Raw genomic sequence first — 24541 nt, 5'->3', positions numbered from 1 at the left:
TTACAGTAGTACAAACATAAGATGCGTCTGAATGACACGGACTAGTGGAGCACGCCAGCAATTCCACACCAATATCTCTCTGCAATCCATTCGGCACATCAGGGCACCAAGGGACAACAATGGATTGCCAGCCAATTCCGTGTCCAAAGTACTCAAGCACAGGCAGTTGGTTCAGCAAGCGGCAAGTTCCAATGAACGGTGGCAAGCACATCTACAAGGTATGCTATGTTAATTTAATACTTAGAAGAAGAAAAAAAAACCTGTTGTAAAGCTATGAGTTTGGATGAGTGTCGGGCACTCAAAGCACTGAAAGAGAACAATAATACCACCATCAACGGCTGGCAGGAAGACTGCGATGACTTCAGCTTTGGTGATGTCTGCAATGGAACAGAGCCACTCGCCATCAGCCATGCTGGTGGCGAGTTCACTGACCTCACAAGAGAGGTTCTAGGAGACTTTTGGAAAATGTGAGTGAGTTTCGTTATTACCTTGACATTTGACCGTTACCTTTGCGAGCAGCAACAATTGCATTCAACATGTGGATAACCGCACCTGTCGTGATTGTGTCCTCCACAGGAACAAGGTGTTTGCTGAGCAGCTGCCAGTGATAACCAGTGCGTACCTTGTGTGGAGCCTGGCAAAATGTAAGGAAGGGTTTTTTGAGAGATTGGAGAAAGAAGGCCTAGGCCTGGAGAGTGGCTCTGACTATGGTCAATGGCCGATCAGCGTGATAGATGTGTTCTGTGAGTGATTTGGTCTGTTGTCATTTGCTTACTATTTGATGATGGCATGTCTGGCTGTTCTTTAGATGCTGAGAAAGTCATTCTTCGAATCTTACCAACAGACGCCACTATCAGCAGTGTGCTCGTTCGTCAAGGCATGATGCCTTGTTCACCTATATCACCAACTGTCATAATCACTACCAAAGCTCTGGATCTATACCATGTAGCGCATCTTAGAAGTCCTCAATTGTCTATCCAGGCTTTCGTCAAAACCATGTGCAATTTGCATGGCGTATGTCTTCTGATTTCTTTTGTTCTTATCATGCTGATTCACACACAGGTTGGTTTCCACAGACACTTATCTCGTCAATTCTCAATTGTGTTCGATTTATATCTTCAAGTTCGATGCTCCATGGCAGCCATGGTATCCAAATAGTTATGACATGACATGCCTGATTGGCACATGAAACACACCTGTTGTTAGGTACTGTGCTCTCAAGAAGTGGAGGGGTTGGGGCTTGGCTTCAGCTCTTGCGCTGCACCCTTAGCCAAGTACGTGCCCCGAATTTGGAGCAGGTCTGACGTTGTCCGACAATAGGATGGGTAGACCGCTAGGGTCCACTTTGAGGGTCGGGAAGTAAGTACTACTAGCGGCGGGCCGACTAGGAGCGGAGCGGGGAAGGTGGAGGATAGTGCGGAGGGTGGATAGGAGCAGAGGGGATTTATTGATAGGAGCGGGGAAGTAATAGAGAAGACTTAGAGCATGACTCTAAGTCGAAGTGGAGGGTCAGAGGTGACAACAAGGCAAAACTTGTGTCCTGAGGTAGCAAGGTCCTACAGAGAATCCTCACAAGTAGAAACTGCGAGAATGCAAGTAATATTAAGACTGAGGAAATATTTAAGTACAGGATATGTTTATATACATCTAAGTGTGAGGCAGTGATAACTGAGACATAGCTAAGGCTATGTACTTACTGTACAGTAGTAAGCGGAAAACATATGCGTCGGAGCGGATATCAATATGTACACGTTGGATGAGTGATCGAGCGGTAAAAGGTATTTACTGGTGATCCGGAAGTAAGGGTCTATGTACTAATGGGGAAAGTATATACCTAAAAGGGGAAAGAGTTTCCAGTTGAATGGAGACATTACGAGAGGTGACCGGTCAGGCGGTCGAGCGGAAGTGTAGGGCAGATTGGTCAGGAGATGATCAGACAGAGCAGAGGACGGATAGGAGCGGAGGTGGTCGGAAAGTGGAAGGGATGCGGAATCGGGTGGATCGGATATTAATATTGGCATGGATGGATCAGGTATATGACACTGTCCCACATGTACATATACACTAACAGATGAACACGAGTTAACATTTAGCATCCTCTACACCATGGATGGTAACGACTCTTTAAAAAGAGTCCTCCGAATATCTCTAGATACTGACAATTCTCTCAGTACATCTTCGGAACTTCCAGCGGGGCAGCAACTGGCAAGTGACCGCTACCTATCTCGCACCTTTGTTGATCAGTTCACATGGGACTCCACTACTGCAGGTGATGAGGTGAGAGGTGCCTTCCATTTGGGTCGGTGACGGCTAATACCTAACATATTAGGATGTACATCTCGAGAACTTGTGTGAAGGATGCTGGAAGAACATGGACAACGCAAAGACGAGGCAAGCATGGGGTGTTTATGATGAAACAGGCATTTTTGTGGCCGTGTGCCGCCATGGATTCTCTCTGCTTGTTGCGGATATGGTACAGAGCGGGGAGCTGTCAAAGTATCCTTTGGCCATTGTTTCAAAGTTGCTGGATGTATTTGGAAGCAATCTGGGTGGTGGATATGACATAGGTTGTCAATTCAAGACCACACTTGACAACAGCTCCCTCAGACCCCTTGCACGGTCTATGCATCACATGTGCCTTGTCAGTGCATTCCATGGACATGCGCACAGGCAATTGTGCCAACTTTTCTCACTTACTACTTACATCAAAGGTTTGGGCCTCAAGGATCTGGAAACGTGTGAATGGACATTCTCAAAATCCAATTTGCTAGCATCTGCACTATGGTATGCAAGTATATTCCATAGACGACAGGCTATCAACACGTATTTCGAGCACAACATCAATTTTGAAGTGTATGTGAATCTTTGTAAGCTGTCTTGTCATCAAACTCTTGATTGCATGCTGACATAATCCTTCTGTTTGCTAGCCGACTTTTTGTACAATAACTACAAGCAGGCACTTGACATCGTGAATGACAGGGATGTGACCCTACCAAACCTTATGTGAGATCTCAATGTTATGGATGAGACCATTTTCGAGCACTGGCTGGAGGAAGAAAAGGTATATCTTCAAGGTCTGACATGAGAACCTGAGGTCGAAACTCTACAGATGGAGTATTGGCAGAGGTTGGTTAGTCTTACTGCGAGTGAGTGAGTTCAGATGTTGAGGTATGGGCCTTGTACTTGCTGACTGAATTTGCTTAGGGAAACTCTGGACGCTGCAATAACGGCTTTCCAGGGCTCATCGCACCTCAAGGCTGTACCATATGATGTGCAGGCGAAGAATACTCGCAATGCCGAGAGTGCCCGATGGCATGCTCTTGAGGACCATGAGAGGAATTTGAAGCTTGTTCAGGCACTCAAGTGCAAGCTCGAGATCGAGAAATGCTGGACTCCCCACGATGCAGAGTGGCAGAAGGTTGGGAGACTCGTGGCCAACTGGAAATACCAGCATGCACTGGATCGTCTCAAAGGATTGATCATTGCACGCATATTTGAGCTGACAAGGATGAACCGTGCAGGCACAGGTGAGTAAAAGGTAGTATCTTGCTTGCTGATTCTAACACCAAACAAGGCTACAAACTGTGGAAGCATATCGCTAAGACCTTGCAAACACGTTCCGTCGCCATCAGGACTGCCCTCAACACATACAATGCTATCACTGGGTCAATGCACCCTCCCCACCGGACACCTAAGTGGGACGAGGTCGTAGAGTACGCGTTCCTTGCAGACTTCGACTTGCTACGTGATACATGTGCAGACGTGTCTCAACACCCTTGGTCATTGGCTGCTGCTTGTAGCACAATGGACCTCCACTTCAAAATGTGTCAGGTGCGTGAAGAGATTGAGTGTCTCAATATTGAGGTATGATGCCTCGTGACCTATATACACGATGAAGAAAGGTATTGTTAAGACTGTGCTCAGTGGTAGGGCAGATTCTGGGGGGCTTGGCTTCAGCTCATACGCTGCGCCCCTTACCCGAGTACGTGCCCCTAATTTCGGGATGTAGTCCAATGCGAGTTCTATGAGTTCTGACAGGACGTCGGAACGGGGATCCTCTGAAGGAGGACCGTCGGACTACTAGGTGAGCATGGGAAAGTCGGGCGGGGGTTCCGCCCGACAGGAGAGAGGCAGGGGACTACTGGGGTCGGATCCCACAGTAGGAATGGAGTGGGAGGAACTGCTCAGACGAAGTCCGAAGCAGAGCGGAATGGAGGGGACGGATGCGAGAGCGTGGGGATTAGTTCCGATGCGCAGGAGGAACGGAGGAACGGAGGAACGGAGGAACGGAGGAACGGAGGAACGGAGGAACGGAGGAACGGAGGAACGGAGGAACGGAGGAACGGAGGAACGGAGGAACGGAGGAACGGAGGAACGGAGGAACGGAGGAACGGAGGAACGGAGGAACGAGGAACGGAGGAACGGAGGAGTAGCAGAACCCGCAGAATAGCGGAACCAGCGGAAATCAGTGGGACAGATGAATGGGGAAGTGGGGAAGCCAAGGGTCGGAGGACAGCTGACCTAGGGAGTCAATCCCCTAGGCCGGGAAACAGGAGTTTGACTTGGGAAAAGCCTTAAGTCAAAGAGCAGAAGAGCAGGGCTTAGAAAAGGTAATATTCAGACTGAGTATCTACAGACAAATGTACATATGTTTATATACTCTAGGTGATGAGCATAGCATAGCAGAAGGCTATGTGCTGAGTGTACAGGATTACAATGGGATGACTGAGACATATGAGAATAAGGCTCGGAGAAAAGTATGTACGCGACAGATCAGACTCGCTAGGTTATAGGGATTACTGGGGATCCAAAAAGCGGAACTATAATACTAAACAGGGATAGGACCAGTTGAGTGGTTCCTAGTCTAGGAGTGGACCAGTGAGGCGGTCGGACGGACTGATAGTCGGGTGGGACAACACAAGCAGAACTGAGTGGGTCGGAGAAGCGGAGGGAGTGGGAATAGGATCGGGTGGACCGATAGGGTGGGGGAGCGGAACCCCAGATAGGGTCAGATGGAAGGGGTATGGGGTCGGAGGACATAGGGGTAGTGTCGGAAAAGCGGAACAGGGTTGGACGGAGGTAGCAGGGCTAATCCTGCTGAGATGCACTTTGTGCATTAAGGAGGAATGAAGCGGAAAATATGATACAGGCATTGGCATACAACGAACCGAGTGGTCCTGGATGAAGCGGCGCGGTTTCCACAATGTCTCACTTCCAAAGGTTGACAGCACACAGTTCCGTGTTCATAGTTGTGAGGGAATTCTTGGCATCAAATAGTATGGACACGGAGAGGGCGGTCGCAATGAGTCGCATACGATCACTAAGGTATGCGTGATAAGTGTCGTAATTTCCGTGGAGCGGGTAGTTTGAAGGGGAGAGTACGAGATGCGCAGTTAAAGAACGTAAGAAAAGAATACGCACAGAGCCTGGTGCTGTTGGCTGCGGAATCGACGATATGCTGGGAAGTGTTCCCCACAATCGTAAGATTCGACGTCTGTCCATTTGGGAGCACATAAGCTCACATTAATGTACTGAGGGGAAACTGTTCCAGGGGACTAATAGCAAAGTGAAAAGAGAGCTGTCGAAGCGGAGCACGGAATGTGGATAAGCATAACACGCGTAACAAAGAGTGAAGTAAGGCGTGCTAACACTCGCTAAAATACTTACCCGAACATCATCAAGACCGCTTAGAAGCAGCCGCACAACCGGCCACTTCCATGCTGTCCGCCTCCTGCGGATAGTTGTTGTGAGGTTTCGGTGAAGGAGTAGAAACATAGTTTTCACACCCGCTGCAGCGTTGCACTACAATCGAATGGATAAGATTAGAAAAAGTGGGAAAAAATAAACCGAGCGTACCTCTTTACCCCTGCGCAAGAGGAACATCAATAATAGGCAATGCATGACCTGGACGAACGAGTAACTGGGTTGATAGGCAGGCTTTTAAGGTAGCCGAAGAAGTAGCAGAGTATCAAAGGTAAGAGCTAGTGCACAAACCTCAGTCAACGGTTAACGAGACTGGGGCGTGAGGACGGGCATCTGTCGCCTTAAATATGTAGCGCAGAATGGACTAAAAATACTCGTAGCGCTGAGGATAACAGGATGCAGTTTTTAGTCAGTACGCACGCCATATTTAAAAAGCTAGTGGTCATACCTATCCGAGCGGTCGTGCACGCCTGTCTTTCTGACACTGACGAGTTGAACTGCTGCACTGTATGTCTACCACACGACGCTCCAGACCAACTCGCCAGCGCCTGCGATGAATACGCCACTTTATTATGTGCAATGAGCTTGTCATCGATGATAGTCGAAGCTGCGCAGAAGTTTGTTAGGTTGATATCTGTACTTGGAATTAGGTTCGAAATCTGGAGAACGAGACAAATCCTCACCACTGGTAGGAGCTATATACGCTTTCTCCTTGATGCTTCCCATGCAGCAGTCCAACAGCGTCTCATGAACCGTAAGATCAACAATGGTGCTGTTATTATCAGAGGGAGGTGAAGGAGGTGTGGCAGCACATGCAATGGAGTTGTGGGAAAAGAGGGCGATAAAGGATAGCGTGCCCAAGGAGGGTTATTGGGAGTGAGACACACCGGAATAATACTATGTGATTCAAACAGGGTAGACTCAACCCACACGACTCTTTTTCGCCTTCTTCGCCCTTCCTCGCCCCCTCTCACCCCCATCCCCATCCTTCTCCCTCGTCCCTTTCTCCTTCTCCTTCTCGGAACCGCCGTCTATGGTGGGAGAAGCGACGTCAGATTGGTGGAGGTTGGATTTAGGTTGGGGTCTGTTGTGTGGTTGGGTGAGTGTCACTGAAAGTGAAGATGTGGAGGTCTAGACATGGATTTTGCGGTGGGCTTGGGCGAGTCGGATGCCTTAGAAGCGGGTAGCACTAGTAGCTGACCTGGGTGAGGGATTGTCGACTGCTTTCGCATTTTCCTTCTTCCTTGTGATTATACTGGCGGAGACGGATACGCTGTGCTTGCATTTCCGGCTGTGACACCCTACTGAAGCGCATGGGACTGTGATCGTCATGGATGGACGAATCTGGAGGAAGCGCACACGTTAGATGTCTATCTGTATCTGTCATCAGCGTTTGAAATATGAAGTACGAGATAGATGCTCACTGTATGTCTTCCCTTATAGCACCACCCCAACACTTCCCTCACAGCAGCTCCACACCGTCTGATACGCCAAGTGATCAACAAGTGCGCCCTGATCATTGATGCGGCAAGATGTGTCCATGTTTGAAAGATCAAAGGATACGTGGCAGCGCACGCAATGGAGTTGGGGTGATGGGGATAGATCGCAGGATACATGGGAGAAGATGGTGAGTGTGCGTGGGGAGGGCGGTGGTGGTGGAAGGTTTGAGGAGGGACAGAACGTATGAGGTCATAGAGAGCTGTTGGGTCTGTTACCTCGGGCTGAGACTCGGGCTCGGGTTCGGGCTCGTGAGAATTCGGCTGGAGATAGGAAGAAGGGGGTTTTGTGTGAGAAATTGAGGGAGATGTTGAGGGTGTACTCGTATGTAGTTGGGTATTGGATGAAGGATCGAGCTTGCGAGCGAATAGACCAAAGACCATCGTTTATCGTTCTGACCGTCTGCTCTGCTCGATACTCGAAGATAATGAAATCAGGAAACAAAGGAAGGACGGTACAAAAGATATCTGGAAGCTAGTAAATTATAATCTGTAGCGTGCCCTTCTCCTCGAGGTCAACGCGTGCAGCATACCACCTATATACCAAACAAATACAAACACAGATCAAAGCATTTCCACGATCGCGAGTCGTGTTTCTCTGCCAACCCTGTCACTGCGCATTGCAACGTTCCATGCTATGCCCCACAGCAACCTGGGAAAGAGCTTGATGGTGAGCTTACTTCATTATTTCGGCCTCATCTTCTAAATTACAATTTCCAGCTATATGCATTCAAATTTCAGTAGCATGCAACCAAGATTGAGCTTGTGTAAGAGAAATCGGTGTCTTCTGGCATGATTTAGTTGGTCGTCGAACGCGGACGCGGTTTGTGCAGCTGGAGTTAAACGCAGGTGGAGTCACATATGATTTCCGGGAAGCTGCCATTCGCTGAACCACAGGTGAGCACCGTCTCATTTTGGAGTGTTGTTCTAGTCTTAAATTGTGTGATTCACGCAGGCGAAATAAATATCGCAGGGGAATTACCTCTTGAATGTGCCATTTGTGGGTGACTTTAATTTCAATAAAGGTCAGTAACTCAAACTTCCTGACGATAGCTGGTTTCCGCCAGTCACAACTCCTGAGCAGTCCTGAGACTCTATGGCGAGCCATCGCTAAGCGTTTGTTCAGATCAGAGCGCAACCGTGATCATGCGACTTCAAGCACACCGTTTTGAAACCGTGTCCAACTCTTGTTGAGACATGAATCTCAAAAAAAGGCATTCTAACACGATGGCTGTGACGCTGTGCTCTATCAGTACTTGCTATGGCATCAGATACCCTGTGTTCACCTCATCCCATCGAGTTATGTCGAGGGCCGAATATAGGGATGCGCAACGGAACCTACTATTTCGAATGCATTATTCACTATCCAGTAATTTCAGATATGTTCTGGAGGTTATGGCTCAGAAGTACTTATGCGGACTCCGTCGCAGTCGCTGCTGACCCGATTCTGGTCCGCACGTCAACGCTCGGCCCTCAACGTTCACCTTGATATGACTCTCATTAATATTCCTACATCTCAGTCCCTAAATCTCACCTGGAGGGAGGCTTGAGATAAAGGCGATCTCCCCGATCAGACCTGGATGTCGGAACTGGATGGTGTCGTGCGTTTCGTTCGCCGGGGGAGCGAGACCTAGGCGAGAGGGATGTCTAAGGCTACACCTGCTTTTGGGGCTCTCGCATTCGCATTGGGAGACTGAGACTCATGATTCAGTACTGGTAAATTTCTAAGGCTACGTACATGCATAGGTATATTTGCTACAGGAAGATTCGTTGGGTACTGAGCTGACGACAAATCCTTAGCTCCAGATATGATACAAGTGTTGTATCCAGTGTCTCGCAACTTAAAACTCAACCGAATCACCACCCTTCGTGTCCACGCGGCGATTAATGCCACCGACAAGGACCTTGATCAGCATGTCAGCATGCAGTTGGCCGATATAGGGCGTTGTGTCAACGATGTCCTGACGGTGCTTTTAGTAAATCATGATGATACGTGAGGTAAGGTCATGGCATACCCGTACATGTGCCTGCTTCAAATCATCCAGCTCTCTAAGGAACTGTGCTGCATGCCTCGAATTCCCTATCTGAACGAACTGTATCCCGACCTATAGCTTTGTCGGCACCAAGTCCAATAAACAAGCGATGCGTAGTCACCTGTCCAAGTGGCCACTTGTCGGCCTCAAGCCGCCTGGCAAAATAGACGATCACACCCTCTACATCATCCGCTACGCGAATAGGTCAGCGAATTCGGCCATTAGGTGTCGCGCAGACTCACATGACGCGCCATCAGTAATGATGAGCACATTCAAGGGCTTGATGTTCTGGCATCCATCCTCCCGTCCCTTAGCAGCATACAGGTCACGGAAATAATCGCCGAGGATCATACTGAGGCAATTCCCAATAGTGGTTGGGCCACAGGGCTGGAATTTGGCGAATTGCTCGTGGACAACTCTGGAGTCCTATAGAAGGGTCATCAGGATCGATTTGTGACGTGCAAGTATGCTACCTACCGTAACTCCCGTCATGGTTGCGTTGCAGTTCAAGAAATGTATGTCTATGACAGCGGCACTGGGATCATATTGGCTCGCTACATCGACGAGCGTGGCGAGAGCCTGTTCCGCCTGAACAGGAGGGGGATTTCAGCCCTCATGGACAAGGAATACGACAAACATCATACCTCATTCCACAGCGAACCAGTCATAGATGAAGAATCATCCATGATGATAGTGGTGTCATAATTGCGCAGCGTCTGAAGCGCATCTTGCAACGATTCTGCACGCAAAGGCTGGCGGAGATACTCTGCTCGCGTCGGAAATGGAGAAGACACAGCTGGTCGTGGAATCATAAATGTTGAGTGAGACTTCGGAGGGGAATAAATACCTTTGGCATCATTGTGAGGGGGCAAGGGCATTGCTAATGCGGCAGAGGTAGAACATGGTGACAGCGCTGATCCATAGTTGCTGGTGTGCCCAACAAGAGATAATTTGTTCTCCTTTGCACGATCATCGGACAAGTCACCAAATTGGCCCTTACTGGAACGCGTTCGCGCCTTTGACAGCCAGTTTCCCATGATAGCCTTGGTTCGTCTTTGAACAGTGGACAAAAGCGATACAGATGTATGCAGGGATGTATGGACGAGTACGGTGAATGAAATAGGAGCAATCCGACGGGAGTTAGAAGGGAGCTTGGAACCTCACCTGACCAACAACTTAGATGCTGTTTGACTGAAGGTCGCCTTCTCCATAGTTGAAGAATCAGAGGTCGCTGTAGCATGGCCACTTATGGTTTGCTTATGGTTAACCATTTACAGAACATGTGTAACTTAAAGTTCATTCTAAATCGTCCACTCGCACAAATCCCGGCAAATCCCGTTTAAAATTCTGTCATGTCATTTCTTTCGAGTATTACACCGACGTTAACGATGAGCCACGATGAGCCACTAATTTTCGGTGCGCCACCAGCTTACAAACATATGTCGGAATGTTTCGTGCACACAAACCCCGGCAAATCTCTGCGGGCGTTCCACCAGCATCCTGTGCTATTACGTTTACCACTGATCAACAAAAGAGCCTGAACCGTATATGCTGCCCGAAGCATATATTCATATATATGTCGCAATGTAAGACCTTGTGTACAAGTTGCATATGTCTTAAAAGCTAAATCACAGCACGCATGCTCATGTAAGCTTCACAAGGCCTTGCATGCTTCGGGCTCTTTTGTTGATTGGCACGTCATGCTGTGCGTTCAACTGAAACTTTGATGGTTAACCTCACACGTACGCGCTACCCACTGTCAAAAATATGAGATTGATTGAACGAGGTACCCAACACATCACATATGGCCACCCATACCACTTACACTCCACTCAAGTTTTACTTGCCAAAGAGCTTGTAGTTGCAATACTAGATGGCTTAAACCTCCGAGACTTGCTCAATGTTGCACAGACGTGCACGACCATGCGTGGGGTAGTTCTCAACCTCATAGAAAAATACAAACACCAGATCCTGACTCTGTACATCCTTTCTGAGTGTCGTCGCCATCAATTCTTCGCCGTTTTAACCGCCACACGCGGTGTGATTACTGGATCTTGCGCTCTCAACATGATTCTGGGTTCACCTTCATATCCCACCAACAATCTCAATATCATTGTTCCAGCGGGAGAATTCGACACTATGGCACGATTTCTAACCGACGACCTTTTTTTTGTCACCGGTTCTACCACCATACACAGAATTATGCGATCTACAGTCCAAACTTTTACAGAATTCAACCACCTCGGAGCCCGCATCACTCTCACTGAATCTAGGGACAAACAAGATGTTATGAGGGTCATCATCAACTGTCCAACCACTGCTGATATGTCATTTATCACGCCCGGAGGAGCTGCAACTCTTTATCCCACTATGACAATCGCTAACAACAGAAGTTTCAACATCATCTATAGTGAAAGTATCCAGGTTGCGCATGATCTTGGTACATTTGAAGAGATGAAGAAGTCCGAGCTTAAAACTCCGAGGTAAATCACATACGATACTTAGTTTGCCTCCGTGAGTTACACAGTTTAAGTGGTAGAAATCATGTTTTCGGGCTTGTGCGCACGATGATAGAGAGAACGGAGGAGACTAAGACTAATAGAACGGGGACAAAAAGAGAAAACTGCTACAGCATCGGACAGGCCTTCCTTAAGTGGGCGAGGACTAGGTTGCACGCCACTGAATGGCGCATAGCTGGAGAAAGGTGTGGGCATGACTTCATGGGTGCGTGAGAACAATATAGACAGTCTGACTATGGGAGACTGGAGTCCCCTAGTCAGACTAGTGTTACCACAAAATGAACCGAATCGAAATGAGGTAGGAGTTTGTTATAAGTTCGACGGTCGAGGTGGAACGAACCGAAGATTGAATGTGACTGGTTCATGCTCATAGCACTCACGCAGTGCATCCTTTCGGTCTTCTTCGAGTGCCTTAGTGTGCTGTGCGGTGAGATCTTCTGTCGAAGGCTGGTTACCGCTGGCGGAGAGAGGGTAAGGGAGGGTCATTCTGGACGCTAAATGGTCAGCAGGGCGAAGGTCCATATATGCTGGGCCATGTGAGTAATTCGTAATGAAGCTTTTAAGCTTAAGCGAGGAGGGTGCTGGCGACAAGCCTATTTAGATCATGGTCTATCACGCTCTGCTCGAGGGGAACACAACTCACATGCAGTCTCCAAGGTGATGATGGTCATCTACACTGTACAGTAAAGCATATCCCAAGCAGACAACTGTTAGCAACACTACTTACAACTACTTAGTCCTGGCGATGTTCGCTATCGTAGAGGAACTGCTACAGGTAGACAATCTCTAGGTACTCACGACTAATGTAAAAAATGTCGTCACTCAAGATATTCGGGAAGTGAACCTCGGCCAAGCCTCCATTTAGCGCCTTCCATGAAAACACCACCTGCTCCGGGGAAGGCACAAACTGAAGCCCAACACAGTTAACCGGTCTTGAAGCTTCTGAAGCGCGTTCGGGTGAAGGTTTGAACAGGAGGAAGCCAGCCGACTTGCCCCTGATCATTAGGAATTCGCGTGTTCCATCACTGATGACGGAATAGTTGACAATCCCGATTGCGTACGGTGTTCCAGGGCCGCTGAAGATCTCGTTGGCGCTAGCGCTATCAATCTTGATGGCTGGACACAGCGAGCATTCCAATGTCACGTGCATTTTATTGTCATTGTCCCTTGTCGAACGGCGATCGAGAGGGAGTATTACTAGAGGGACTCGCAGTCCAAGACTGGTCATAGTCATATCCAGTCTCCCAGATCCAAGATCCAACCCTCGACCGCCCACGAAGCACTGCGGTGATCGAGGAACAGCACGCGAATTGTGATAATTTGCAGCCTGGCCCGTCCAGTTCAGGACAGAAGGGTCGCCATCCTGCATGACGGCTTCAATGAGCCTGCCGAAAGCGCGCTCTCCTTCTCCATACGCGATCTGCAGGCTGACATTAAATATTCCCATCAGGGAGTAGGCCATATCCTCGACCCTTGTTGTTTTGCGTCTGGCTGCCCACTGCATCCGCTCATTCACCCAAAATGCAGCTGGAGCGAAGTCGCAGATGTCACGACGAGGAATTCCAGTGGCGCTTTCCAGAGTGCTCAACATGATGCACCCGGAGCGCTCCGTGTCAGGATGTTTGTCATTCGGATTACGCGCCATGGGTATCCAGTGCTGGTTGAAGAATTTGATACGGATGGGTGCAAGGAGTTCTTGCAAGGTCCAACCTCTCTCCGTCCATTCGTCGCGCGGTATGTCGTCCATTGTCTTGCTTTGTGCCAGATGGGCGATGCAGATCTCCGACTTGCGATACCACTGGAACATGGAGCGAATCGACTCGTCGAGCTCGGCACTGCTGCTCTTGTCGATGCAGCAAGTGTCCGACCACGCAAATTCCACATCGTACTCCCTAGCCTTTTCGCAGAAGTTCATCAGCTTTTCAAATCCTGGAGTTTTAAGCTCGGACTTCTTCATCTCTTCAAATGTATCATAGCTGGGCTCTCCTTTGCCCCATCGATGAGACAGAGTGGCGTACTTGACAGTTTTCGATGGTGGATGATAAGACTGAAGAAAACGCGCCCTGAAGTGCTCCCTCACATCCTCACGACTAACAAGCGTCATGTCTGATAGGCGTATAAGGCGGATCGGGATGTGGTTCATCACATACTGATCGAATTCATCTAGGCGGTCTTTTGTGGATCGATCCATGACTGTTAAACTATCACAAACCTTAATGAATTTGTGGGACAAAACATGTAGCGTACAATGCCTCTCACCTCGCGTGGGCGTCAATGAATGTTACGATCAGGTAGCGCTGCAAAACGTCTCTATAGACGCGATCGGCTACAAATTATTAGGTGAACTTCAGCATCTTACTTACGGCCACACTTGTACATACCTCAGGCGAGTAGCAAAGTTGCTGATAGCGGTACAATGCCAATACAATTCGTTCTGATCTGTTCATCCAGGTTCATCATCAATCGAACGCATCCTGAGTATCTGTTGGACATAGTAGAAACTTTACCTCAGGCTGGTGGCAATACGATGCAGACTCGAAGATGCGTTTAGCAGTGGTATCAAGGTGGGCAAGGAAATGCGAGGACCCGATCCAAACGACATTTTATACAAGAGCGCTCAAAGCGGAGACCTGTGCCGAGTATTCGTTGTGATTTATCTAGTAGGCTATGTAGCTACAGCAAGACGTTGCAAATGAAACTGCAGTGCGAGCTGGATTGGTACTTTGTCAAGGTTCCCACAGTAATGACTATCACACTCGTGACTGGCAAATATTATGCTGTGATTCAGCGCTGTTCAAGTTGTCCCTGCCAATACACTCTGCCGTATGGCTCTTTCTCCGTTCCACAAGCGTACTGCACTATTGTCGTGCGTCATTTGAACGATAACTCTCACATTGCTCACCCTCGTTTATCGACTGCAAGCATCAGGCGTTTACTTTTACTTTTGCCTCAGTGTTCACCGTCCAGTCCAACAACCACCGCCTGAAAGACTGGGAGCAGCCATGTTCGTCCACGGGGAGATGTCATCAATGAATTGGTGGAGAAATGAGAAGGATATATCCCACGATAGGTAGAGCTAAAAGCACCTAAATGCACCTCGGCCTCACTTTGCTGACACCGTTATGTACATAGTTCACTGAGCATCCCGCGTCGGTAAATTCCATGTGACTGAACATTTCAAATCGCTTTATCAATCTGATATTGCACGGCGACTTGTCGGTATCATCTTCGTTTATTTTTACGATACAGGATTTACTAGAACCCATCCTATTGGGTCCACGTTAGCCCCTCCTGTCACACCCGAGAGCAGCCGACCTACAGACGCTCGCTGCGGTTGTTTCGCATTCCGCGTGCTGTGCAGCTTCAAGCATTTGTATTATGCCCACAGGCCAGTCCCCTCCACGTGGCATAAGTGCTCACTATGTCAATCGCATTTAACAAACCGAGTTCATGCGGGACACTGCAGACGAGGTGTCGATGTGCCCCTCCGGACATCATATAACGATCTTGAAATCATGGCGATCTGCGATTGCTAGTCGGACTTCGCAGCTTTGGTTAAAACGTCTTCCAGAACGTCTCGCTCAACGATGAGAGTTCAATGGTTCCGATTCCCGCCTTCACGAGCGCGTTGAGAGGTTGAGCGAATATCAAAGAATGACTGGCACCGGGTGAATATTGGTTCTTGAACTGTACCATAAACGCAGGGAGAAGTCAATCAATTGTGTGAAATCCAGGTTAGAGAAGAGCATGAATAGAGTGCGCACAGACTTGGATGATACGTCCCACAAGGCGGCGTCATCATATGACAAGGTGTCGTTATACCCTATGGAAGCAGCCACGAGTACCTGTTGTTTGAATTGAATGAACGAAAATTCAAACAATTCAAGAAGCACGCCGTGCGTCATCCTCATTTAACTTGGCAAGTTGAAGAGTGTTTGCAGTGCAGGAACCACTGCCTGTACCCGCGACTTGTTGAGGATGAACCATAGCAAAGAGATATCGAGACAAAGGCAGGCATGCCGTATGTGCGAAGTGCCAAGTACAAGGAAGTGTCCATCGTCTTTTTCGAGAAGATGAAGTTGACAGCGATGTGAACGAGCACTGTCGTCAGTACGGGCTTTGTTGATATAAGCAGTGCGAGGCTGTCTCCTTGCGCACATCTACAAGAATGCGTAAGTCCGTCTGTTAAGTGGGAGAAGATTGGATGAGCGTATGCTAGACGATGGCGTTGGTATAAAGGTGGTCTCCATGCAATGTTTGAAACTATTGTTCTCCGCTGGCACCCAAAGCGAAACTGCAACGAAGAAGGCCAAATGCTAAAGGTTGAAGACGCCGAGCATCCTGTTGAATATTGTGACGGGAAATAGAACGCCCACAAGGTTTCCTATGAGCACGCTGGAATGAAAAGAGCTGACTTGCGGTCGGAAGCAACGTCTCTTAAGGAATGTGTAGTTGTGGCCAAAGCCGCTTTATGATCTGATCCGATCTCCATTTGTGTCGAAAATCATATTCGGGATCCACGGGCTAATGTAGATAACGGAAGAGAGATCCCCGGACTGATCGGCAAGATCTGATGGTGGGTTATATGGTAGGACATTCTGCGGGCTCCAGTGCGCGAGACCCCGTCCAACGTGATATCTGCAATGTGTTAGACAATTGTTCTGAATGTTCATAATCTAAACCTACTGTAAGTCATCGACGCCCAGGCGGTTTGCAAAAGTAGGGGATCTGAAATATATGAGTACATACATGCGGTGGACCATCATGTTTGCTATTTACAAATGAAGGTAGGCCACTGGACACATACCTATGACTGCACGCCACTGCGTGTGAGGGGTGATACCGGGAGCCCGATGGACAATAAGTACTGGAAAGATACGAACAGGTGAAAATGCTTATGAAATCTCATCAACGCAGGGGGCGTCACTACTGGTGACACTGGCAAGAATGAATCCAATACTCTCAAACTGGTGCCACATGCCCGAACCCGATCTGCTAAGTTCACGACCCCAAGAAGATATGATCCGAGCAATACCAATGATGAGCCAATTGATTGCCGCAAGACTGACTGTCGTCCAAAATACGATACAGGCATTGGCATACAACGAACCGAGTGGTTCTGGATGAAGCGGCGTGGTTTCCACAATGTCTCACTTCCAAAGGTTGACAGCACACAGTTCCGTATTCATAGTTGTGAGGAAATTCTTGGCATCAAATAGTATGGACGCGGAGAGGGCGGTCGCAATGAGTCGCATACGATCACTAAGGTATGCGTGATAAGTGTCGTAATTTCCGTGGAGCGGGTAGTTTGAAGGAGAGAGTACGAGATGCGCAGTTAAAGAACGTAAGAAAAGAATACGCACAGAGCCTGGTGCTGTTGGCTGCGGAATCGACGATATGCTGGGAAGTGTTCCCCACAATCGTGAGATTCGACGTCTGTCCATTTGGGAGCACATAAGCTCACCTTAATGTACTGAGGGGAAACCGTTCCAGAGGACTAATAGCAAAGTGAAAAGAGAGCTGTCGAAGCGGAGCACGGAATGTGAATAAGCATAACACGCGTAACAAAGAGTGAAGTAAGGCGTGCTAACACTGGCTAAAATACTTACCCGAAGATCATCAAGACCGCTTAGAAGCAGCCGCACAACCGGCCACTTCCATGCTGTCCGCCTCCTGCGGATCGTTGTTGTGAGGTTTCGGTGAAGGAGTAGAAACATAGTTTTCACATCCGCTGCAGCGTTGCACTACAATCGAATGGATAAGATTGGAAAAAGTGGGGAAAATAAACCGAGCGTACCTCTTTACCCCTGCGCAAGAGGAACATCAGTAATAGGCAATGCATGACCTGAATGAACGAGCAACTGGGTTGATAGCCGGAGAAGTAGCAGAGTATCAAAGGTAAGAGTTAGTGCACGAGCCTCAGTCAACGGTTAACGAGACTGAGGTGTGAGGACGGGCGTCTGTCGCCTTAGATATGTAGCGCAGAATGAAATAAAAATACTCGTAACTCTGAGGATAATAGGATGCAGTTTTTAGTTAGTACGCACGCCATATTTAAAAAGCTAGTGGTCATACCTATCCGAGCGGTCGTGTACGCCAGTCTTTCTGACACTGACGAGTTGAACTGCTGCACTGTATGTCTACCACACGACGCTCCAGACCAACTCGCCAGCGCCTGCGATGAATACGCCACTTTATTATGTGCAATGAGCTTGTCATCGTTGATAGTCGAAGCTGCGCAGAAGTTTGTTAGGTTGATATCTGTACTTGGAATTAGGTTCGAAATCTAGAGAACGAGACAAATCCTCACCACTGGTAGGAGCTATATACGCTTTCTCCTCGATGCTTCCCATGCAGCAGTCCAACAGCATCTCATGAACCGTAAGATCAACAATGGTGCTGTTATTATCAGAGGGAGGTGAAGGAGGTGTGGCAGCACATGCAATGGAGTTGTGGGGAAAGAGGGCGATAAAGGATAGCGTGCCCAAGGAGGGTTATTGGGAGTCAGACACACCGGAATAATACTATGTGATTCAAACAGGGTAGACTCAACCCACACGACTCTTTTTCGCCTTCTTCGCCCTTCCTCGCCCCCTCTCACCCCCATCCCCATCCTTCTCCCTCGTCCCTTTCTCCTTCTCCTTCTCGGAACCGCCGTCTATGGTGGGAGAAGCGACGTCAGATTGGTGGAGGTTGGATTTAGGTTGGGGTCTGTTGTGTGGTTGGGTGAGTGTCACTGAAAGTGAAGATGTGGAGGTCTAGACATGGATTTTGCGGTGGGCTTGGGCGAGTCGGATGCCTTAGAAGCGGGTAGCACTAGTAGCTGACCTGGGTGAGGGATTGTCGACTGCTTTCGCATTTTCCTTCTTCCTTGTGATTATACTGGCGGAGACGGATACGCTGTGCTTGCATTTCCGGCTGTGACACCCTACTGAAGCGCATGGGACTGTGATCGTCATGGATGGACGAATCTGGAGGAAGCGCACACGTTAGATGTCTATCTGTATCTGTCATCAGCGTTTGAAATATGAAGTACGAGATAGATACTCACTGTATGTCTTCCCTTATAGCATTACCCCAACACTTCCCTCACAGCAGCTCCACACCGTCTGATACGCCAAGTGATCAACAAGTGCGCCCTGATCATTGATGCGGCAAGATGTGTCCATGTTTGAAAGATCGAAGGATACGTGGCAGCGCACGCAATGGAGTTGGGGTGACGGGGATTGGTCGCAGGAGAAACGGGAGACGATGGTGAGTGTGTGTGGGGAGGGCGGTGGTGGTGGTGGAATGTTTGAGGAGGGACGGAACGTATGAGGTCATAGAGGGCTGTTGGGTCTATTACCTCAGGCTGAGACTCGGGCTCGGGTTCGGGGGAGTGAGAATTCGGCTGGGGAGAGGAAGAAGGGGGTTTTGTGTGAGAAATTGAGGGAGATGTTGAGGGTGTACTCGTATGTAGTTGGGTATTGGATGAAGGATCGAGCTTGCGAGCGAATAGACCAAAGACCATCGTTTATCGTTCTGACCGTCTGCTCTGCTCGATACTCGAAGATAATGAAATCAGGAAACAAAGGAAGGACGGTACAAAAGATATCTGGAAGCTAGTAAATTATAATCTGTAGCGTGCCCTTCTCCTCGAGGTCAACGCGTGCAGCATACCACCTATATACCAAACAAATACAAACACAGATCAAAGCATTTCCACGATGGCGAGTCGTGTTTCTCTGCCAACCCTGTCACTGCGCATTGCAACGTTCCATGCTATGCCCCACAGCAACCTGGGAAAGAGCTTGATGGTGAGCTTACTTCATTATTTCGGCCTCATCTTCTAAATTACAATTTCCAGCTATATGCATTCAAATTTCAGTAGCATGCAACCAAGATTGAGCTTGTGTAAGAGAAATCGGTGTCTTCTGGCATGATTTAGTTGGTCGTCGAACGCGGACGCGGTTTGTGCAGCTGGAGTTAAACGCAGGTGGAGTCACATATGATTTCCGGGAAGCTGCCATTCGCTGAACCACAGGTGAGCACCGTCTCATTTTGGAGTGTTGTTCTAGTCTTAAATTGTGTGATTCACGGAGGCGAAATAAATATCGCAGGGGAATTACCTCTTGAATGTGCCATTTGTGGGTGACTTTAATTTCAATAAAGGTCAGTAACTCAAACTTCCTGACGATAGCTGGTTTCCGCCAGTCACAACTCCTGAGCAGTCCTGAGACTCTATGGCGAGCCATCGCTAAGCGTTTGTTCAGATCAGAGCGCAACCGTGATCATGCGACTTCAAGCACACCGTTTTGAAACCGTGTCCAACTCTTGTTGAGACATGAATCTCAAAAAAAAGGCATTCTAACACGATGGCTGTGACGCTGTGCTCCATCAGTACTTGCCAGGACATCGGATACCCTGTACTCACCTCATCCCATCGAGTTATGTCGAGGGCCGAATATAGGGTGCGCAACAGAACCTACTGTCTCGAATGCATTATTCACTATCCAGTAATTTCAGATATGTTCTGGAGGTTATAGCTCAGAAGTACTTACGCGGACTCCGTCGCAGTCGCTGCTGACCCGATTCTGGTCCGCACGTCAACGCTCGGCCCTCAACGTTCACCTTGATATGACTGTCATTAATATTCTTACATCTCAGTCCCTGAATCTCACCTGGAGGGAGGCTTGATACAAAGGCGATCTCCCCGGTCAAATCTGGATGTCGGAACTGGATGGTGTTGTGCGTTTCGTTTGCCAGGGGAGCGAGACCTAGGCGAGAGGGATATCTAAGGCTGCACCTGATTTTGGGGCTCTCGCATTCGCATTGGGAGACTGAGACTCATGATTCAGTACTGGTAAAGTACTAAGGCTACGTACATGCATAGGTATATTTGCTACAGGAAGATTCGTTGGGTACTGAGCTGACGACAAATCCTTAGCTCCAGATATGATACAAGTGTTGTATCCAGTGTCTCGCAACTTAAAACATAACCGAATCACCACCCTTCGTGTCCACGCGGCGATTTATACCACCGACGAGGACCTTGATCAGCATGTCAGCACTCAGTGGGCCGATATAGGGCGTTGTGTCGACGATGTCCTGACGGTGCTTTTAGTGAATGATAATGATACGTGAGGTAAGGTTATGGCATACCCGTATATGTGCCTGCTTCAAATCATCCAGGTTTCTAAGGAACTGTGCTGCATGCCTCGAATTCCCTATCTGAACGAACTGTATCCCGACCTATAGCTTTGTCGGCACCAAGTGCAATAAAGAAGCGACGCGTAGTCACCTGTCCAAGTGGCCACTTGTCGGCCTCAAGCCGCCTGGCAAAATAGACGATCACACTCTCTACATCATCCGCTACGCGAATAGGTCAGAGAATTCGGCCATTAGGTGTCGCGCAGACTCACATGACGCGCCATCAGTAATGATGAGCACATTCAAGGGCTTGATGTTCTTGCATCCATCCTCCCGTCCCTTAGCAGCATACAGGTCACGGAAATAATCGCCGAGGATCATACTGAGGCGATTCCCAACAGTGGTTGGGCCACAGGGCTGGAATTTTGCGAACTGCTCGTGGACAACTCTGGAGTCCTATAAAAGGGTCATCAGGATCGATTTTTGACGTACAAGTATGCTACCTACCGTAACTCCCTTCATGCTTGCGTTGCAGTTCAAGAATTGTATGTCTATGCCAGCGGCACTGGCGTTATATTGGCTCGCTACATCGACGAGCGTGGCGAGAGCCTGTTCCGCCTGAACAGGAGGGGGATTTCAGCCCTAATGGACAAGGAATACGACAAACATCATACCTCATTCCACAGCGAACCAGTCATAGATGAAGAATCATCCATGATGACAGTCGTGTCATAATTGCGAAGCGTCTGAAGCGCATCTTGCAACGATTCTGCACGCAGAGGCTGGCGGAGATACTCCGCTCGCGTCGGAAATGGAGCTGGTCGTGGGATCGTAAATGTCGAGTGAGACTTCGGAGGGGAATAAATACCTTTGGCATCATTGTGAGGGGGCAAGGGCATTGCTAATGCGGCAGAGGTAGAATATGGTGACAGCGCTGATCCATAGTTACTGGTGTGCCCAACAAGAGATAATTTGTTCTCCTTTGCACGATCATCAGACAAGTCACCAAATTGGCCCTTACTGGAACGCGTTCGCGCCTTTGACAGGCAGTTTCCCATGATAGCCTTGGTCCGTCTTTGAACAGTGGACAAAAGCGATAAAGATGTGGATAGGGATGTATGGACGAGTACGGTGGAGCAATCCGACGGGAGTTAGAAGAGAACTTGGAACCCCACAGACCAACAACTTAGATGCTGTTTGACTGAAGGTCATATTCTCCATCCTGTTAAGTAGTTGAAGAGGGATCAGAGGACACCGCAATGAGGATTCAAATTTCAAATGGACATGCCAGATCCAGAACCAGTCACATTCAAGTCTCCCAGAAAAAGTAACTCGTATGTAGTTGGGTATTGGATGAAGGATCGAGCTTGCGAGCGAATAGACCAAAGACCATTGTTTATCGTTCTGACCGTCTGCTCTGCTCGATACTTGAAGATAATGAAATCAGAAAACAAAGGAAGGATGGTAGAGAAGATATCTGAAAGCTAGTAAATTATAATCTGTAGCGTGCCCTTCTCCTCGAGGTCAACGCGTGCAGCATACCACCTATGTATCCGGGTTTCGGTGCGCCACCGAGGTGACGGGTGACGCCGCTCGAAAAGGTAACTGCGCGTCACGAAGCCACCCGCCGGTACACGCTTGGGTGACGCCATCGTCTCGGTGGAGTACATAGGCAGGGAGGATTACCAGCCTGCCGCTGCCCGCCGAATACATGCCGACCGATGAGGACGAGAACACACTGCGAGCAAGAGCGAGACATCTTGCAGGCTGCCAGCTGCTCCTTGGTGTGTGTTTCCGTGCGTGTTTCCTCTACTCCTCTTCCTTGGCGCATTCTCGTTCAGCTGTGTCCTCTTAGTTTTCTTTATAGATCCATGCTACTATGGCCTTGTAACCGAGGGTCAGTAATACCACAAAGGGAGAGAGAGGTGTGAGTCCCTCATTTTGCAGATGACCTGACCTTCCGGTTTTGCAGACGACTCTCTTCCCCATTTCGAAAAGACAACTCCTCCCAAGACAACCTCCTCTGTTCCCGTTCCGAGGCCTCGCTGTGGCATTCTCGAACTGAAAGTTGTCAGCATTCTCATCTATTGTCTGTGGGTGCAATTCTTCTCTTGCCGGTGGTGTTCTCGAACTGAAGGTTGCCGCTAGCATTCTCACAGCATTCTCGTCATCTTACCATCCTAGTTCTTTTTTTTTTGCTGAATCAAATAGATCTTTTCGAGAAAAACTGTGATACTACAATATGTGCTCATTACAGAGGTAGAGTATGAAAAATTATGCCAATGAAATAGAGAAGATCGAGCTCGATCGAGCTTGTGAGCGAAGAAGAACTGTCAGCGAGAAATGAATCAAGGGGTAATTGGCAGCTGCTGCGAGTGCATCCTTGGTGCCACTCCCACCCCCCTTCTGCAGATACTCACAGAACGTGCGAGGCTTTTTAAGGTCAGGGTGGGTCTCGTACTTCTCGCGCAGAAAACGGAGTGCCAGGTTGACACTCCAGTTCGGCTTCCGTGCGAGTGTCTCGACCAGAACTGTGATTTTTTCTGTCGGCAGTTTTCTGTTCGCAGAGTGCTGATGTTATGGTCTCCAGCGTGCCTGCCAGCGCTCGTCAAGGTCACGGACTGCGAGAAATCCATTCAACCCAGCAACATACTCATCCCAAACTTGCAGGATGCGGGTGACAGGTTGGAAGGTGTACAGGGGAAGATAATCCCCTGATACCCACTCCCAGCTATGCTTCAGCAGCCGCTCGGCACCAAATCAGTCCACCAGAGAGGTCCATTGCTGCTGACGAGCATCGAGGTCTGCAGCAGTAAGCAGCATCAGTGCTGGTAGCCACAGAAGTTGGTGGGGGTAATGATGATGGGCATGGCGGTAGGGGGCAGGATGAGCAGTGGGGGGTGGGAAGAGTGAAAGTGGAGCGATCTGTGGGCCTGAAGATACACTTGATGCTGCTGTTGTGGCTGATTTGAGGGGAGGAACTGCAGGACCAAGTGCCACTGGAGGTACTACAGTGGCAGGCAGAGCACCTTTCGACCTATCAGTTTCTTTTCCCTGTGTGTGAAAAACTGCTGACTGTGACTCACCATGACGACGACGACGAGGTCGACCAGACTCAGCTGCCATCTCCAGTCGTGAAACCTGTTCGCGAAGCAGTGCAAGCTCTTCTGCATTCTTTCGGTTGGCTTCTTCCTGTGCAAGGCGTGATGATGCGACGAATCCTTGCATGCTTCGGGCATACTGCTCTGGGAGGTGTTGCAGTGCCAACCGGGCCTCCTTGTCGACCCTGGTGAGCACGGCTGTCGAGCTTGCTGCAAATTCATGGAACACATCACCTCGAAAGGGTGCAAACCCAAATATTGGGCATGTTGGGTCTTTGACAAATAGGACAGCAGCATCCTGTATAAGGACCCGACGGAGCCACATGAGGAGTCGCAGGAAGCCCTTCAAGGCAATATCCCGTCCCGCACGGCCGAGCATTGCCTCTCGCTGCTGCAGGGCAGCACTCTCCTGCTCGACCCATGGAAAAATCTGCGAGAGGAGCTCGCAGGAGGCTCTGGTTTCGAATCACAGGTGAGGGCAAGCTGTCAGATGTGCAGACACTAGCTTACCGAGATGGTCCCGAGCTAGGAAGTACTGCTCGGGCTTCCTTGCATTGAAC

The 24541-nt window shown here is 49.0% G+C and overlaps 10 protein-coding genes across 10 annotated transcripts; 2 read left to right on the top strand and 8 right to left on the bottom strand.

Moving 5' to 3' along the window:
* Positions 1–273: 273 nt before the first annotated feature.
* EDB91DRAFT_1247062 (uncharacterized protein) lies at positions 274–3870 on the top strand (the record flags this gene model as incomplete). The annotated part of the gene is made up of 13 exons (XM_041322756.1): positions 274–467; positions 520–743; positions 809–1014; positions 1063–1146; positions 1207–1274; positions 1321–1359; positions 2172–2277; positions 2330–2867; positions 2928–2968; positions 3029–3061; positions 3110–3150; positions 3205–3527; positions 3575–3870. 13 exons carry the CDS (start codon positions 274–276, stop codon positions 3868–3870), a joined length of 2193 nt encoding a protein of 730 aa, XP_041178442.1.
* A 1368-nt stretch (positions 3871–5238) lies between these two features.
* On the bottom strand, positions 5239–6158 carry EDB91DRAFT_217443 (uncharacterized protein). The gene is made up of 6 exons (XM_041326490.1): positions 6152–6158; positions 5857–6085; positions 5656–5802; positions 5523–5578; positions 5422–5458; positions 5239–5320 (listed from the first exon to the last, which is right to left on the bottom strand). The coding sequence occupies exons 2-6, from the start codon at positions 5899–5901 to the stop codon at positions 5318–5320; spliced, it is 288 nt and encodes a 95-aa protein (XP_041178441.1). The 5' UTR covers positions 5902–6085; positions 6152–6158; the 3' UTR covers positions 5239–5317.
* Positions 6159–8923: 2765 nt separating this feature from the next.
* Positions 8924–10443, bottom strand: EDB91DRAFT_1335733 (uncharacterized protein; the record flags this gene model as incomplete). The annotated part of the gene is made up of 8 exons (XM_041325510.1): positions 8924–9160; positions 9215–9304; positions 9354–9424; positions 9475–9658; positions 9710–9820; positions 9877–10028; positions 10080–10285; positions 10397–10443. The coding sequence occupies 8 exons, from the start codon at positions 10441–10443 to the stop codon at positions 9041–9043; spliced, it is 981 nt and encodes a 326-aa protein (XP_041178440.1). The 3' UTR covers positions 8924–9040.
* A 147-nt stretch (positions 10444–10590) lies between these two features.
* On the top strand, positions 10591–11719 carry EDB91DRAFT_1274034 (uncharacterized protein; the record flags this gene model as incomplete). Its single annotated transcript, XM_041324623.1, has 1 exon — positions 10591–11719. The coding sequence occupies exon 1, from the start codon at positions 11000–11002 to the stop codon at positions 11717–11719; it is 720 nt and encodes a 239-aa protein (XP_041178439.1). The 5' UTR covers positions 10591–10999.
* A 597-nt stretch (positions 11720–12316) lies between these two features.
* Positions 12317–14130, bottom strand: EDB91DRAFT_1335732 (heterokaryon incompatibility protein-domain-containing protein; the record flags this gene model as incomplete). The annotated part of the gene is made up of 5 exons (XM_041325509.1): positions 12317–12344; positions 12395–12422; positions 12550–13952; positions 14011–14077; positions 14115–14130. The coding sequence occupies 5 exons, from the start codon at positions 14128–14130 to the stop codon at positions 12317–12319; spliced, it is 1542 nt and encodes a 513-aa protein (XP_041178438.1).
* A 781-nt stretch (positions 14131–14911) lies between these two features.
* EDB91DRAFT_1124972 (uncharacterized protein) lies at positions 14912–16189 on the bottom strand. Its single transcript, XM_041318378.1, is given in 4 exon segments — positions 14912–14966; positions 15037–15432; positions 15452–15657; positions 15721–16189. 3 exon segments carry the CDS (start codon positions 15909–15911, stop codon positions 15347–15349), a joined length of 483 nt encoding a protein of 160 aa, XP_041178437.1. The 5' UTR covers positions 15912–16189; the 3' UTR covers positions 14912–14966; positions 15037–15346.
* Positions 16190–16272: 83 nt separating this feature from the next.
* Positions 16273–17615, bottom strand: EDB91DRAFT_1124967 (uncharacterized protein; the record flags this gene model as incomplete). Its single annotated transcript, XM_041318377.1, has 8 exons — positions 17549–17615; positions 17361–17495; positions 17216–17271; positions 17009–17195; positions 16679–16870; positions 16559–16574; positions 16438–16479; positions 16273–16389 (listed from the first exon to the last, which is right to left on the bottom strand). Coding segments are annotated over exons 4-8 (554 nt in total), but the record flags the coding sequence as incomplete, so codon positions are not given.
* On the bottom strand, positions 17144–17841 carry EDB91DRAFT_217275 (uncharacterized protein). The gene is made up of 3 exons (XM_041326489.1): positions 17827–17841; positions 17549–17760; positions 17144–17495 (listed from the first exon to the last, which is right to left on the bottom strand). The coding sequence occupies exons 2-3, from the start codon at positions 17591–17593 to the stop codon at positions 17217–17219; spliced, it is 324 nt and encodes a 107-aa protein (XP_041178435.1). The 5' UTR covers positions 17594–17760; positions 17827–17841; the 3' UTR covers positions 17144–17216.
* Positions 17842–18457: 616 nt separating this feature from the next.
* On the bottom strand, positions 18458–19359 carry EDB91DRAFT_217100 (uncharacterized protein). The gene is made up of 2 exons (XM_041326488.1): positions 18836–19359; positions 18458–18722 (listed from the first exon to the last, which is right to left on the bottom strand). Exons 1-2 carry the CDS (start codon positions 19259–19261, stop codon positions 18552–18554), a joined length of 597 nt encoding a protein of 198 aa, XP_041178434.1. The 5' UTR covers positions 19262–19359; the 3' UTR covers positions 18458–18551.
* A 1232-nt stretch (positions 19360–20591) lies between these two features.
* On the bottom strand, positions 20592–21964 carry EDB91DRAFT_1200485 (uncharacterized protein). The gene is made up of 7 exons (XM_041320651.1): positions 21749–21964; positions 21555–21697; positions 21388–21498; positions 21153–21336; positions 21032–21102; positions 20893–20982; positions 20592–20838 (listed from the first exon to the last, which is right to left on the bottom strand). The coding sequence occupies exons 1-7, from the start codon at positions 21936–21938 to the stop codon at positions 20719–20721; spliced, it is 909 nt and encodes a 302-aa protein (XP_041178433.1). The 5' UTR covers positions 21939–21964; the 3' UTR covers positions 20592–20718.
* Positions 21965–24541: the final 2577 nt, after the last annotated feature.

This window comes from Suillus paluster (assembly GCF_016628075.1).
Source record: "Suillus paluster strain FC165 chromosome Unknown EDB91scaffold_18, whole genome shotgun sequence".
Taxonomy (NCBI): Eukaryota; Fungi; Basidiomycota; class Agaricomycetes; order Boletales; family Suillaceae; genus Suillus; species Suillus paluster.
This window is presented reverse-complemented; position numbering and strand designations above follow the sequence as displayed.